At 31.1% G+C, this 17,038-nt stretch overlaps 1 protein-coding gene across 3 annotated transcripts in view; it reads left to right on the top strand.

Moving 5' to 3' along the window:
- porb (P450 (cytochrome) oxidoreductase b) overlaps positions 1–14,485 on the top strand; it is a 56,245-nt gene extending 41,760 nt beyond the window's left edge. For all 3 annotated transcript variants that reach the window (XM_065281799.2, XM_065281800.2, XM_065281801.2), the window contains 3 exons: positions 4,381–4,526; positions 13,590–13,675; positions 13,758–14,485. In XM_065281799.2, the coding sequence (XP_065137871.1) occupies positions 4,381–4,526; positions 13,590–13,675; positions 13,758–13,902 (377 nt within the window). In that variant the 3' untranslated portion in view covers positions 13,903–14,485. The remainder of the gene's footprint in view (positions 1–4,380; positions 4,527–13,589; positions 13,676–13,757) is intronic.
- Positions 14,486–17,038: the final 2,553 nt, after the last annotated feature.

The raw sequence follows: 17,038 nt of genomic DNA, 5'->3' as shown, positions 1-17,038 counted from the left end.
TCAGTTTTTTAGCTAGCCAAACCACTTCCATATAAAGGAATTCGTGCTACCTTTTTGTCCACAATTTATCATCTTTGGATATTCGTTGCCACTTCCACTCATTTTTGTTTAGTTTTTTTGCTGTTGTGTCGAGTTTGCAAAGTAGGAAATGGACTTTGTACTACTCATGTGTATTACATATAGGCCAATGTATTTTGGCTGTCACTACAACAATGCTACTGAAAAGCAACCAAATTTTTAATATTTCCTCTTAATCATAATACTATACTCATCTTGTTTTACTTTTCAGGCATCTGTATTAAATGTAAATATATTAGTTATGAAATTGTCTGTCAACATGATTTTAACATGAACCTTAGCAATAAATACAAATAAAACACTGCACAGTCCTCACTGTATGGATTAAATGTGCAGCTGCGAAATTTATTCAGTTAATAGTAGTGAGGGGTTTTCATTTTTTTTGTATAATGAACATTGAACACTCAAGAGAGCTTTGAACACCCAAGACAGCTTTAAGACGGCACTGCTTCAATATACTAATAAACATACAGCTGTTTATGTTCACTTAAACAAGAAAGAAAACTTAGTGAGCCCTCGTGTCTGGGAACCATATACGAGCTATACATGCTGGTAAACAGGCACGTCACCTTGTGGAAACGCACAGTCGCACACTCATACAGTACAGTATATTCACTGCAGTGGTGGATCTGCTAATTTTCTGTTATGTTTTCAGTTGATAAGATGTGCTTTTTGATTACTGAAATTTAATTTAACCAGAATCCAGAATAAAACGAAAAACACGGAATTTGAGAAAAAATTAAACTGAATCTGGGGAAAAAACAATAGGGCCATAGCTGTGCTAAAACCTGACTCCAATTGGCTTTTTTGAGGTCCTTCAATTAAAGGTTCACATTTTTTTCACAAGCACTAAGATGTTTTTTGGTAGTTCTCAATAAAGACATGAAAGATCAGAATGTTTTTGTGTAATTATTTTTAGACACATTGGGGCGGTTTCCCGGACAGGGATTAGACTAGTCCTAGACTTAAACAGTTTTAAGAGCTCTCCAAACTGAAAACAACTTGCACTTACATATCTTAAAATACATCAGTGCCCTTTGTTTTACCTCAAAATGCACACAGGTAATGTTTTTAGTAAGGCATGTTTGTTAAAACTAATTATATTTCCTATTTAAACTAAGGCCTAGTTCTGGATTAAGCTAATCCTGGTCCGGGAAACCGCCCCATTATGTTTATCAATGCCCTTGACTTAGATAAAGTTTAGATCGCATTTTATGACAAATTTGTTCAGAAAACTGTGAAATTCACATACTTTTTCTTGCCACTGTATATAAAGCCATTACAATGTTAATCTATGAAGCTATAAGTCTTCCAACCTAAAGTACCTGTCAATGTTTTTGAAGCAGAATAGCTTGTAGGTAACATTTAACCCTGGAGAACCCATGGGTCAAATGTGGCCAATGGTAATTGATTCTAAGAGAAGGGTTCTTGGGTTCTCCAGGGTTAAACTAACATGCTTGCATTTACCTAATTAAATAATTTTGTTTCTTTTCAAGAATCTGTCAGAAGAAATTCAACTACTGTTCGTGCACCAGATGGTGAAGTAGAAAAGTTCGTAAAAACTTCTGCAGCTTGCATCTGACAGAGATGCAAAAAGAAGAAGAGAGCGGGCCTGAAAACAAGCAAATTCAAGGTATTTCAATTGTTGTTAAAGGGATAGTTCAATAGATATTCTTTCATCATTTACTCATCCTCATGTTGTTCTAAATCTGCATGATTTTTTCTGATGAACACAAATTAAGATGTTTTGCGTAATGCTGGTAAAAACACAGCACATTGTAACCATTGACTTCCATAGTAGGAAAAAGTATTTTGAAAGTATTGTGATATATGATGAAGAAAATATTTTGATAAATGATGGTTAGCACACAGGTGACGGTACCCATTAAATTCCATCATATTTTTTTATTCCTTCTATGGAAGTCAATGGTTACAATCTGCTGTGTGTTTACCATCATTACTCTAAATATCTTCTTTTGTGTTCATCAGAAAAAATTCATACAGGTTTAAAGGTAGGGTAACACATTTTGAAAAATGCTAACGGTAGCCGCCTAGTAATGAAATCACGATCCCACCCTTAAGTCAAATCGCCATCCAAAGTCACGCCTCTTTCAAAACACATGAACATGCACAGATCAGACGGTCACATTTCATGTCTCATTCACCAGTGAGAAAACTTTGCAGTACAAAGTGAATAACACTTCCAAAATAACCAACATAAACAACTGGTTTATATCAGAATTAGTTTAAGCACACGTTCGGTTGTGTAGACGTAGTAACTATATCGTTATGCTAATCCGTAAACGAACACAAATTTCATAAGCAACACAATGTTTCATCAAAGTAAAATATCTGAATCCATCTCAATACAAACATATCGCGTGCATACCTACATTACCAAAATAAACAACGACCCTTTCAGACCCTTTGCCTCCTGTAGCTGTTTGCATCTCGTGCTAAAGCAGTAAAGTTACAGATGTTAATTTGGGTTTTTGCTCTTGCTGATCCAGGCAGTTTTTGCTGTTGTTGTTATAAAAGATGCCTTTCGTTTTGTGGCTCCTGTACAGGTTGTCAATTCAGCAGAAAAGTTTGCTTTTCTTGCTGTTTACAGACAGGAGGTGAGCGCACGTGAACACGCATCTTAATACCAAGTGTAAACAGCCTCTTAACCAGCATAACTAAAAATCTTTCAGGATCAAATCTGTTACCCTACCTTTAAAACAACATGAGGATGAGTAAATGATGACAGAATTTTTATTTTAAGGTGAACTATTCCTTTAACATTTACCCAATTTAACATTAATGCCTTCAGTCTATCTGATGAAGTAACCATGAGTCATTTTCTGTTCCCCCTCTTATCTCTTTTCTCTCAGTCTTTCCTTCTTTTAGGGTACACTTGAGGAGTGTCCAGATGTTTATTAATGTTTTATTAATGTAATGTTATGTTTCAAATAAACATGTAAACATACTGTATATTTTTCTTTCTTTTTTAAACACCTACAGTAAAGTGTGACACTTAACACATTAAAAGCATCACAAACATTGAGGATAGAACTTCTAATGTGCAGTTTAACTTTTTTTAACTAAATATAATAAAAGTTTTTTATAAGAAGGGATAAGTACATGCCATCTTAAGGGCTAAGGTTATAAAGTATTGTTTTGTGGAAAAAACACTTAAAAAAAAATTTTGGGCTAGTTTCGTCTGAGTGTATAGTTTAACCTGGCATGATTCTGGCACTTTGCTGGCAGTGTCGGCTGACTTTAAGCACCCGGACATTGGCCAGTTTTGGCTGAGTGTACAGTTTTAGCTGGCGTGATTCTGGCACTGTGCTGGCAGTGCCGGCTCACTTTAGGCACCCGGACATGGGCCAGTGTACTTGGGCCGATTCTGGGGCGTCATTCATCCCAGAGTTGGCCCTTTTCTGGCAGCCGGAACTGGGCCGTGGTTTTTTTTCTGGCCTGCCGGATTTGGGCCATTATTGGGCCAAACTGTTTTGGCTACCTGGGATTTGTTCCAGAGTTAAATTTAGCCACTAGTCAGACCATTAAACAAACAGAAGCCGGAAGTAAAGTTCCGATCCAGCGCGTAGCCGCAACAATGCACGTGCGTCCGATGAAACCTTCTACATTTACATACATATATAAATACATACACACACATGTATGTATGTATGTGATGTAAATGTTCCTTAAATACATACATGCATGTGTGTGTATTTATATATACAAAATAATTACATACAGTACACAGACATATGTTATGTAAAAACAAACTTTTTATTTTGTATGTGATTAATCTTTTGACGGTCCTAGTCATCCATAAATGCCAAAATTATAATTGTGCATACTAAATTTCATGCACATTTTTGTTGCTAGAGGGTTTATTATAGACCATTTCAAAAGATGTAAACAACACTGGTCCAGAAACACTTCCTGTTACAGTTTGTGACAGTTTTTTTTATTTATTTCACATATATCATTATCTTTAAGATGTTTGTTTAACTTCAGTTAATTCAGGTTTATATGTTCTGTTGGTTTATTTTATCCCAACGTTTATCCAGTGTTAAAAAATGGAAACAGGAAGTGCTTCTGGAATAGTGTTGTTTACATCTTTTGAAATGGTCTATAGAAATCCTAGTAAAGTTTGGGCTGCCACAACCTTACAGGTGAAAGTAGCAGAAGATTACTTGATTCTTAATAAATGTATCTGCACAGTATTACTTATTCACCCTTAAGCAACTGATTAATTTGATTAAGCTGATTAAGCTTAATTTTCAACTTTTCAAATGTTTTATTTTGTAGGTAAGGATGTAGGAGAGACAGTGTTGTACTTTGGCTGTCGTCACAAGAATGAGGACTTCTTGTACCATGAAGAACTTGAGGAATTTGAAAAATCTGGAGTTTTGACTATGCTCAATGTAGCCTTCTCCAGAGACCAAGAACAAAAGGTAACACGTCTTCTAAATGGTTTCAGATTACCCTAATTATAATGATTTTGTTGGGTTGGTACTTTTCAGGATTGTTTGTTCCAGAGCTACAGAATGGGGTAAACTAAACGTCTGAGCATTTTAGTGTTATTTTAATCAGAATTATGATGAAAAGATAATGACATTTTAGTTTAGTTTTAGTCTACGAAAACTGAAAAAACTGATGACATTTTAGTCTAGTTTTAGTCAATGAAAACTGATAAACTGATAACATTTTAGTCTAGTTTTAGTCGATGAAAAGTGATGAACTGATGACATTTTAGTCTAGTTTTAGTTGACGAAAAGTGATAACATTTAGTTTAGTTTTAGCCAACGAAAACTGATAACATTTTACTCTAGTTTTAGTCAATGTAAACTGATAACATTTTAGTATAGTTTTAGTTGACAACATCTGATAAACTGATAACATTTTAGTCTAGTTTTAGTCGATGAAAACTGGTTAACTGTTAACATTTTAGTCTAGTTTTAGTCAACGAAAACTGATAAACTGATAACATTTTAGTCTAGTTTTAGTCGATGAAAACTGGTTAACTGTTAAGATTTTAGTCTAGTTTTAGTCGACGAGAAATTATAAACTGATAACATTTTAGTCTAGTTTTAGTCATCGAAAACTGATAAACTGATAACATTTTAGTATAGTTTTAGTTGACGACATCTGATAAACTGATAACATTTTAGTCTAGTTTTAGTCGATGAAAACTGATAAACTGATGACATTTTAGTCTAGTTTTAGTCAACGAGAAATTATAAACTGATAACATTTTAGTCTAGTTTTAGTCATCGAAAATTGATAAACTGATAACATTTTAGTATAGTTTTAGTTGACGACATCTGATAAACTGATAACATTTTAGTCTAGTTTTAGTCGATGAAAACTGATAAACTGATAACATTTTAGTCTAGTTTTAGTCAATGAAAACTGATAAACTGATAACATTTTAGTCTAGTTTTAGTCAACGAAAACTGATAAACTGATAACATTTTAGTCTAGTTTTAGTCGATGAAAACTGGTTAACTGTTAAGATTTTAGTCTAGTTTTAGTCAATGAAAACTGATAAACTGATAACATTTTAGTATAGTTTTAGTTGACGACATCTGATAAACTGATAACATTTTAGTCTAGTTTTAGTCGATGAAAACTGGTTAACTGTTAAGATTTTAGTCTAGTTTTAGTCGACGAGAAATTATAAACTGATAACATTTTAGTATAGTTTTAGTTGACGACATCTGATAAACTGATAACATTTTAGTCTAGTTTTAGTCGATGAAAACTGATAAACTGATAACATTTTAGTCTAGTTTTAGTCAATGAAAACTGATAAACTGATAACATTTTAGTATAGTTTTAGTTGACGACATCTGATAAACTGATAACATTTTAGTATAGTTTTAGTCGATGAAAACTGGTTAACTGTTAAGATTTTAGTCTAGTTTTAGTCGACGAGAAATTATAAACTGATAACATTTTAGTCTAGTTTTAGTCATCGAAAACTGATAAACTGATAACATTTTAGTATAGTTTTAGTTGACGACATCTGATAAACTGATAACATTTTAGTCTAGTTTTAGTCGATGAAAACTGATAAACTGATGACATTTTAGTCTAGTTTTAGTCAACGAGAAATTATAAACTGATAACATTTTAGTCTAGTTTTAGTCATCGAAAATTGATAAACTGATAACATTTTAGTATAGTTTTAGTTGACGACATCTGATAAACTGATAACATTTTAGTCTAGTTTTAGTCAACGAAAACTGATAAACTGATAACATTTTAGTCTAGTTTTAGTCAATGAAAACTGATAAACTGATAACATTTTAGTATAGTTTTAGTTGACGACATCTGATAAACTGATAACATTTTAGTCTAGTTTTAGTCGATGAAAACTGGTTAACTGTTAAGATTTTAGTCTAGTTTTAGTCGACGAGAAATTATAAACTGATAACATTTTAGTCTAGTTTTAGTCATCGAAAACTGATAAACTGATAACATTTTAGTATAGTTTTAGTTGACGACATCTGATAAACTGATAACATTTTAGTCTAGTTTTAGTCGATGAAAACTGATAAACTGATGACATTTTAGTCTAGTTTTAGTCAACGAGAAATTATAAACTGATAACATTTTAGTCTAGTTTTAGTCATCGAAAATTGATAAACTGATAACATTTTAGTATAGTTTTAGTTGACGACATCTGATAAACTGATAACATTTTAGTCTAGTTTTAGTCGATGAAAACTGATAAACTGATAACATTTTAGTCTAGTTTTAGTCAATGAAAACTGATAAACTGATAACATTTTAGTATAGTTTTAGTTGACGACATCTGATAAACTGATAACATTTTAGTCTAGTTTTAGTCGATGAAAACTGGTTAACTGTTAAGATTTTAGTCTAGTTTTAGTCGACGAGAAATTATAAACTGATAACATTTTAGTCTAGTTTTAGTCATCGAAAACTGATAAACTGATAACATTTTAGTATAGTTTTAGTTGACGACATCTGATAAACTGATAACATTTTAGTCTAGTTTTAGTCGATGAAAACTGATAAACTGATGACATTTTAGTCTAGTTTTAGTCAACGAGAAATTATAAACTGATAACATTTTAGTCTAGTTTTAGTCATCGAAAATTGATAAACTGATAACATTTTAGTATAGTTTTAGTTGACGACATCTGATAAACTGATAACATTTTAGTCTAGTTTTAGTCGATGAAAACTGATAAACTGATAACATTTTAGTCTAGTTTTAGTCGACGAGAAATTATAAACTGATAACATTTTAGTCTAGTTTTAGTCGATGAAAACTGATAAACTGATAACATTTTAGTCTAGTTTTAGTCGATGAAAACTGGTTAACTGTTAAGATTTTAGTCTAGTTTTAGTCAACGAAAACTGATAAACTGATAACATTTTAGTCTAGTTTTAGTCAATGAAAACTGATAAACTGATAACATTTTAGTATAGTTTTAGTTGACGACATCTGATAAACTGATAACATTTTAGTCTAGTTTTAGTCGATGAAAACTGATAAACTGATGACATTTTAGTCTAGTTTTAGTCGACGAGAAATTGTAAACTGATAACATTTTTAGTCTAGTTTTAGTCAACGAAAACTGATAAACTGATAACATTTTAGTCTAGTTTTAGTCGATTGAAAACTGGTTAACTGTTAAGATTTTAGTCTAGTTTTAGTCATCGAAAACTGATAAACTGATAACATTTTAGTCTAGTTTTAGTCAACAAAAACTGATAAACTGATGACATTTTAGTCTAGTTTTAGTCGACGAGAAATTATAAACTGATAACATTTTTAGTCTAGTTTTAGTCAATGAAAACTGATAAACTGATGACATTTTAGTCTAGTTTTAGTCAACGAGAAATTATAAACTGATAACATTTTAGTCTAGTTTTAGTCATCGAAAATTGATAAACTGATAACATTTTAGTATAGTTTTAGTTGACGACATCTGATAAACTGATAACATTTTTAGTCTAGTTTTAGTCGATGAAAACTGATAAACTGATGACATTTTAGTCGACGAGAAATTATAAACTGATAACATTTTAGTCTAGTTTTAGTCAACGAAAACTGATAAACTGATGACATTTTAGTCTAGTTTTAGTCGACGAGAAATTATAAACTGATAACATTTTTAGTCTAGTTTTAGTCAATGAAAACTGATAAACTGATGACATTTTAGTCTAGTTTTAGTTGACGACATCTGATAAACTGATAACATTTTTAGTCTAGTTTTAGTCAATGAAAACTGATAAACTGATGACATTTTAGTCTAGTTTTAGTCAACGAGAAATTATAAACTGATAACATTTTAGTCTAGTTTTAGTCATCGAAAATTGATAAACTGATAACATTTTAGTATAGTTTTAGTTGACGACATCTGATAAACTGATAACATTTTAGTCTAGTTTTAGTCGATGAAAACTGATAAACTGATAACATTTTAGTCTAGTTTTAGTCGACGAGAAATTATAAACTGATAACATTTTAGTCTAGTTTTAGTCGATGAAAACTGATAAACTGATAACATTTTAGTCTAGTTTTAGTCGATGAAAACTGGTTAACTGTTAAGATTTTAGTCTAGTTTTAGTCAACGAAAACTGATAAACTGATAACATTTTAGTCTAGTTTTAGTCAATGAAAACTGATAAACTGATAACATTTTAGTATAGTTTTAGTTGACGACATCTGATAAACTGATAACATTTTAGTCTAGTTTTAGTCGATGAAAACTGATAAACTGATGACATTTTAGTCTAGTTTTAGTCGACGAGAAATTATAAACTGATAACATTTTTAGTCTAGTTTTAGTCAACGAAAACTGATAAACTGATAACATTTTAGTCTAGTTTTAGTCGATTGAAAACTGGTTAACTGTTAAGATTTTAGTCTTGTTTTAGTCAACGAAAACTGATAAACTGATAACATTTTAGTCTAGTTTTAGTCATCGAAAACTGATAAACTGATAACATTTTGTTTAGTTTTAGCCAACGAAAACTGATGACATTTTAGTCTAGTTTTAGTCGACGAGAAATTATAAACTGATAACATTTTAGTCTAGTTTTAGTCATCGAAAACTGATAAACTGATAACATTTTAGTATAGTTTTAGTTGACGACATCTGATAAACTGATAACATTTTAGTCTAGTTTTAGTCGATGAAAACTGATAAACTGATGACATTTTAGTCTAGTTTTAGTCATCGAAAATTGATAAACTGATAACATTTTAGTATAGTTTTAGTTGACGACATCTGATAAACTGATAACATTTTAGTCTAGTTTTAGTCGATGAAAACTGATAAACTGATGACATTTTAGTCGACGAGAAATTATAAACTGATAACATTTTAGTCTAGTTTTAGTCAACGAAAACTGATAAACTGATAACATTTTAGTCTAGTTTTAGTCAATGAAAACTGATAAACTGATAACATTTTAGTATAGTTTTAGTTGACGACATCTGATAAACTGATAACATTTTAGTCTAGTTTTAGTCGATGAAAACTGATAAACTGATGACATTTTAGTCTAGTTTTAGTCGACGAGAAATTATAAACTGATAACATTTTAGTCTAGTTTTAGTCGATGAAAACTGATAAACTGATGATATTTTAATCTAGTTTTAGTCAACGACAAATTTATAAACTGATAACATTTAGTTTAGTTTTAGCCAACGAAAACTGATGACATTTTAGTATAGTTTTAGTCGACGAGAAATTATAAACTGATAACATTTTAGTCTAGTTTTAGTCAACGAAAACTGATAAACTGATAACATTTTAGTCTAGTTTTAGTCGATTGAAAACTGGTTAACTGTTAAGATTTTAGTCTAGTTTTAGTCATCGAAAACTGATAAACTGATAACATTTTAGTCTAGTTTTAGTCAACGAAAACTGATAAACTGATGACATTTTAGTCTAGTTTTAGTCGACGAGAAATTATAAACTGATAATATTTTTAGTCTAGTTTTAGTCAATGAAAACTGATAAACTGATGACATTTTAGTCTAGTTTTAGTCGACGAGAAATTATAAACTGATAACATTTTAGTCTAGTTTTAGTCGATGAAAACTGATAAACTGATGATATTTTAATCTAGTTTTAGTCAACGACAAATTTATAAACTGATAACATTTAGTTTAGTTTTAGCCAACGAAAACTGATGACATTTTAGTATAGTTTTAGTCGACGAGAAATTATAAACTGATAACATTTTAGTCTAGTTTTAGTCAACGAAAACTGATAAACTGATAACATTTTAGTCTAGTTTTAGTCGATTGAAAACTGGTTAACTGTTAAGATTTTAGTCTAGTTTTAGTCATCGAAAACTGATAAACTGATAACATTTTAGTCTAGTTTTAGTCAACGAAAACTGATAAACTGATGACATTTTAGTCTAGTTTTAGTCGACGAGAAATTATAAACTGATAATATTTTTAGTCTAGTTTTAGTCAATGAAAACTGATAAACTGATGACATTTTAGTCTAGTTTTAGTCAACGAGAAATTATAAACTGATAACATTTTAGTCTAGTTTTAGTCATCGAAAATTGATAAACTGATAACATTTTAGTATAGTTTTAGTTGACGACATCTGATAAACTGATAACATTTTTAGTCTAGTTTTAGTCGATGAAAACTGATAAACTGATGACATTTTAGTCGACGAGAAATTATAAACTGATAACATTTTAGTCTAGTTTTAGTCAACGAAAACTGATAAACTGATGACATTTTAGTCTAGTTTTAGTCGACGAGAAATTATAAACTGATAACATTTTTAGTCTAGTTTTAGTCAATGAAAACTGATAAACTGATGACATTTTAGTCTAGTTTTAGTCAACGAGAAATTATAAACTGATAACATTTTAGTCTAGTTTTAGTCATCGAAAATTGATAAACTGATAACATTTTAGTATAGTTTTAGTTGACGACATCTGATAAACTGATAACATTTTTAGTCTAGTTTTAGTCAATGAAAACTGATAAACTGATGACATTTTAGTCTAGTTTTAGTCAACGAGAAATTATAAACTGATAACATTTTAGTCTAGTTTTAGTCATCGAAAATTGATAAACTGATAACATTTTAGTATAGTTTTAGTTGACGACATCTGATAAACTGATAACATTTTAGTCTAGTTTTAGTCGATGAAAACTGATAAACTGATAACATTTTAGTCTAGTTTTAGTCGACGAGAAATTATAAACTGATAACATTTTAGTCTAGTTTTAGTCGATGAAAACTGATAAACTGATAACATTTTAGTCTAGTTTTAGTCGATGAAAACTGGTTAACTGTTAAGATTTTAGTCTAGTTTTAGTCATCGAAAACTGATAAACTGATAACATTTTAGTCTAGTTTTAGTCAATGAAAACTGATAAACTGATAACATTTTAGTATAGTTTTAGTTGACGACATCTGATAAACTGATAACATTTTAGTCTAGTTTTAGTCGATGAAAACTGATAAACTGATGACATTTTAGTCTAGTTTTAGTCGACGAGAAATTATAAACTGATAACATTTTTAGTCTAGTTTTAGTCAACGAAAACTGATAAACTGATAACATTTTAGTCTAGTTTTAGTCGATTGAAAACTGGTTAACTGTTAAGATTTTAGTCTTGTTTTAGTCAACGAAAACTGATAAACTGATAACATTTTAGTCTAGTTTTAGTCATCGAAAACTGATAAACTGATAACATTTTGTTTAGTTTTAGCCAACGAAAACTGATGACATTTTAGTCTAGTTTTAGTCGACGAGAAATTATAAACTGATAACATTTTAGTCTAGTTTTAGTCATCGAAAACTGATAAACTGATAACATTTTAGTATAGTTTTAGTTGACGACATCTGATAAACTGATAACATTTTAGTCTAGTTTTAGTCGATGAAAACTGATAAACTGATGACATTTTAGTCTAGTTTTAGTCATCGAAAATTGATAAACTGATAACATTTTAGTATAGTTTTAGTTGACGACATCTGATAAACTGATAACATTTTAGTCTAGTTTTAGTCGATGAAAACTGATAAACTGATGACATTTTAGTCGACGAGAAATTATAAACTGATAACATTTTAGTCTAGTTTTAGTCAACGAAAACTGATAAACTGATAACATTTTAGTCTAGTTTTAGTCGATGAAAACTGGTTAACTGTTAAGATTTTAGTCTAGTTTTAGTCAACGAAAACTGATAAACTGATAACATTTTAGTCTAGTTTTAGTCAATGAAAACTGATAACATTTTAGTATAGTTTTAGTTGACGACATCTGATAAACTGATAACATTTTAGTCTAGTTTTAGTCGATGAAAACTGATAAACTGATGACATTTTAGTCTAGTTTTAGTCGACGAGAAATTATAAACTGATAACATTTTAGTCTAGTTTTAGTCGATGAAAACTGATAAACTGATGATATTTTAATCTAGTTTTAGTCAACGACAAATTTATAAACTGATAACATTTAGTTTAGTTTTAGCCAACGAAAACTGATGACATTTTAGTCTAGTTTTAGTCGACGAGAAATTATAAACTGATAACATTTTAGTCTAGTTTTAGTCAACGAAAACTGATAAACTGATAACATTTTAGTCTAGTTTTAGTCGATGAAAACTGGTTAACTGTTAAGATTTTAGTCTAGTTTTAGTCAACGAAAACTGATAAACTGATAACATTTTAGTCTAGTTTTAGTCATCGAAAACTGATAAACTGATAACATTTTAGTCTAGTTTTAGTCAATGAAAACTGATAAACTGATAACATTTTAGTATAGTTTTAGTTGACGACATCTGATAAACTGATAACATTTTAGTCTAGTTTTAGTCGATGAAAACTGATAAACTGATGACATTTTAGTCTAGTTTTAGTCGACGAGAAATTATAAACTGATAACATTTTAGTCTAGTTTTAGTCAACGAAAACTGATAAACTGATAACATTTTAGTCTAGTTTTAGTCGATGAAAACTGGTTAACTGTTAAGATTTTAGTCTAGGTTTAGTCAATGAAAACTGATAAACTGATAACATTTTAGTATAGTTTTAGTTGACGACATCTGATAAACTGATAACATTTTAGTCTAGTTTTAGTCGATGAAAACTGATAAACTGATGACATTTTAGTCTAGTTTTAGTCGACGAGAAATTATAAACCGATAACATTTTAGTCTAGTTTTAGTCGATGAAAACTGATAAACTGATGACATTTTAGTCTAGTTTTAGTCGACGACAAATTTATAAACTGATAACATTTAGTTTAGTTTTAGCCAACGAAAACTGATAAACTGATGACATTTTTGTCTAGTTTTAGTTGTTTTGTTGACGACAATATTTAGTCATAATTTTAGTTGATGAAAGCAATGCTAGGGTTAAATGACAAAAACAAGTTTTGTTTTGATAAGTGTTGTTTTTTTATTGCTATGCTAAACCCAACTTTACCTCATACCTGATTGCTTTGCGTTACTTGTGTTAACTTGTATTAACTGTACATCCAGGTGTATGTACAGCACCTCCTGAAGAACAACAAGGAGACTATTTGGAGGCTGGTTCACACCGAAAATGCCCACATCTACGTTTGCGGGTTCGTAAACTTTACATTTCACATTTTTAAATATGTTTTATTGAGCATGTTAATGTTTCAAACATTTGTTTGGTTCCCACAGAGATGCTCGTAACATGGCACGAGATGTGCAGAACTCCTTCTATGAGATTGCTGAGGAGCTGGGCGGTATGACCCGCACACAAGCTGTAGATTATATTAAGAAACTGATGACTAAAGGACGCTACTCGCAGGACGTCTGGAGTTAAAGGGCAAAGCAATGTTCCTGTTCGAAACTATTCTGTTTTGGGAATTTTTATAAGGATAGGTTTAAATATGTTTGCTATTCTGTGACATGTTTGTCTAGGAATGGAAAACGTTGATGCCACAGCAGTGAAACCATACAGAATTCAGAAGCTGATTTAAGGGGATTTGTAAAACCAAAAAGCAGAGAAAAACAGCACAGACATTGAGTAGGATATTGACCGTTAAATTACAGATTTTAATTCGAATTATGATGTAGTGTTTCATGCAATTAAAGGGATGAATGTAGCTTGTTCATATTATGCATACTCATTTTTTTAGCCGGCTAGTAACTGTTTAGAGACTTTATGGTTATGCAATTGATGTTGTTGCACATGAGACAAAAACATGTTTGAAATATGAAATAGACTGATATCCATTGTCTTTTCAAACTAGTCATTTCTAAAAAAATTCATCAGCCGTGAGATTTAATACAAAAATGCAGTTTTTCTGTGAAGGTGGACAACAAATAAGCTTGTAGTTCTCCAAAGTAAAAGCGTCTTAAATCTTTAGATTTTTCCTTTCCTACTTTGTGTATGGTTTTAATTATGGCTGAATATTAAAAACAAATCCTTGGATATTTTCTGTTTTCTTGAGGTGCACATAAATGTCAACCCTGTTCTTTCTCCTCTGTGCGCTGGTAACTGCTAGAGGAGTTGTCTATTGAATCTTCTGTATGTAATACTGGTTTGTCAAGTCACCGACTCTAGTGCCTTATTTACAGAAAAGCTTGGCTTTTTATTAACCTAAACATAAGGATTGCCAGAGAAAATATATATATATTCTAGTAGTTGCTCTTGACTTTATTAAATCATCTATCATGTGCAACTATTATTTCTTATACATTACTACTATATAGGCATGTCTTTTAATTAATAAAATGTCAATTTTACCATCACACTTGTCTTTTGCTTTTTTACCCACATTTACCAATTTGCCTTTACCATTTGAGAATAAGATGAAATAACATGAAAATATATAAGGTGACGTTTCGAGCACACAGGCTCTTCATCAGTCTGATGAAGAGCCTGTGTGCTTGAAAACGTCACCTTGGTGCCATGCATTAGTTTTTAATAATAAATATTTTTGATGTTTTTGGAGCAATTTTTGGTGTTGCCGACTTTACATTTTCTACACTACTATTTTCTTTTTTTGTTGAGCACCCAATTTAGATTGATGTGTGTGCTTTTACCTGTTTTCCTTATATATTTTAACCTTTAAATAAACAGTTCTGCTCAAGTTTACATTCTGTATCTGCAGAACGGTCATAATTAAATTGGAATAATATGATTGATCCTGGATTTACTTGAATGAAGCAGTGATCAGGGAGATCCTCACGTCACCGTCCGCGCTGAAGCTGAGCTGACCAAATTAAGAAGGTGCTGAGGAGGCTCCACCAAGGCAAGGCTGCAGGACCACATGGCATTTGTCACAGACTCCAGAAAGCTTGTGCTGATCAACATAATTTCTATGTTCTGTATAGTAAGGAGCTCCGTGATCTCTGCTTCATACCAGTTTGCAGGCATCTTTCATCGTGAATGTTGATCTGCATTTAAACCCCTCAACAATAACTTTGTTGTTGCAATGACACGTGTTCTCACTACAACACAGCGTTTGCAGCATTGCTCCTGCTTTTGTTCACACAGGATGCATTCCGGCAATGTTACTAGGTCCCCATCCCTGGATTGATACCAGGATTAATTCCAGGATGTGTTTGCATTCATACTGAAATAACTCTGGGAATCATTTTCTGATATCAGTGCGCTGTGTAAGGTGTTGTAAGTGGCTATGCTGTGGAGACTGCTCTTACAAATACCAGGCGGAATGCAATGAGAATAAGCTCAACTGGACTATATCACAGAGGGAATATACAGGATAGGGCCGAATTCCCCTGCACTTTTTACTGAAACTAAAGTGTGTGCAACAATATGCACAACATAATATATCAGTCTGTCGTGACCCTGTTCTGTGCTGGGGAACTGGTGAAAAGCAGGTGATATGATAACAACCGGCTACATAAACTATTAAAAAGATACTTAGAGAGGAAATGGTCACTCTGAATGTGGTTGCTGAAATGAATTACCACATGAAGGAAATTAATAAAGGAAATCACCATACTTTTTGATTGGTTGTTTTACTTGGTATTTCACCATATATAGAGTAAACCAGGTTTAATTTACATTATATTTATGCATTTGGCAGACGCTTTTATCCAAAACAACTTACAGTGCATTTTCAAGCTACACTTTATTAGTTTGTGTTTCCTGGGATTAGACACATGGGGTCGGTTTCCCAGACAGGGTTTATCGTAGTTCCAGACTTAAATGCATGTTTGAGCTGCTTTACTTTCAAAACACCTTGTACTGACGTATTTTAACATATATCAGTGCTGTTGTTTTGTCTCCCAATGTACCCAAGTATAGTTTTTTTAAGGTTTATTTGTAAAAACCACTTAAATGTTCTAAAATAACTAAGGCCTAGTACTGGATTAATCTTAACCTTGTCGGGGAAACCGCCCCATGATTTTTTTGTGCTGCTAATGCAATGCTCCCCCAACCCATACAGCATTTTACTTAACAAAAACATTTATGTTGAATGAACATGTTATGCTAAATACATTTGATAGAAAGAAAAGCTTAACTAACTAAATGTATTTTTTTTATTTAAAAATATATTTAGTTTTAACCTTCATATATCAACATATATTTTAAAATGTATTTCAGGGGCAACAAATACATTTCTACTTTTACAACCCTTACGGCAAAAAAATCATACATTTTTCTTGGTCAATATATAAAAGGTCATAAAGTATGTATAAAACTTGATAAAGTATATATATATATATATATATATATATATATATATATATAAAATAATATTTTAGTAGAATTTTTTTTTTCATTTGAACCTTTTGTAAACCTTTCAACCAACCTTTTGTTTACACAGGTTTGTAACGAAAACAAAAGTTTTCTTCCAATGCTACGTGAATATAAATGTGTGAAAAATACAGTGGAAAATATGTGGGAAATACAATTTTAAACATATTTTAAAAAAAATCTTAGCAAATATTTTTGTAAGTTTTGAAATAGATTTTAAAATACA

The sequence above is a fragment of the Paramisgurnus dabryanus genome, chromosome 8 (assembly GCF_030506205.2).
Source record: "Paramisgurnus dabryanus chromosome 8, PD_genome_1.1, whole genome shotgun sequence".
NCBI classification, from domain to species: Eukaryota; Metazoa; Chordata; class Actinopteri; order Cypriniformes; family Cobitidae; genus Paramisgurnus; species Paramisgurnus dabryanus.
This window is presented reverse-complemented; position numbering and strand designations above follow the sequence as displayed.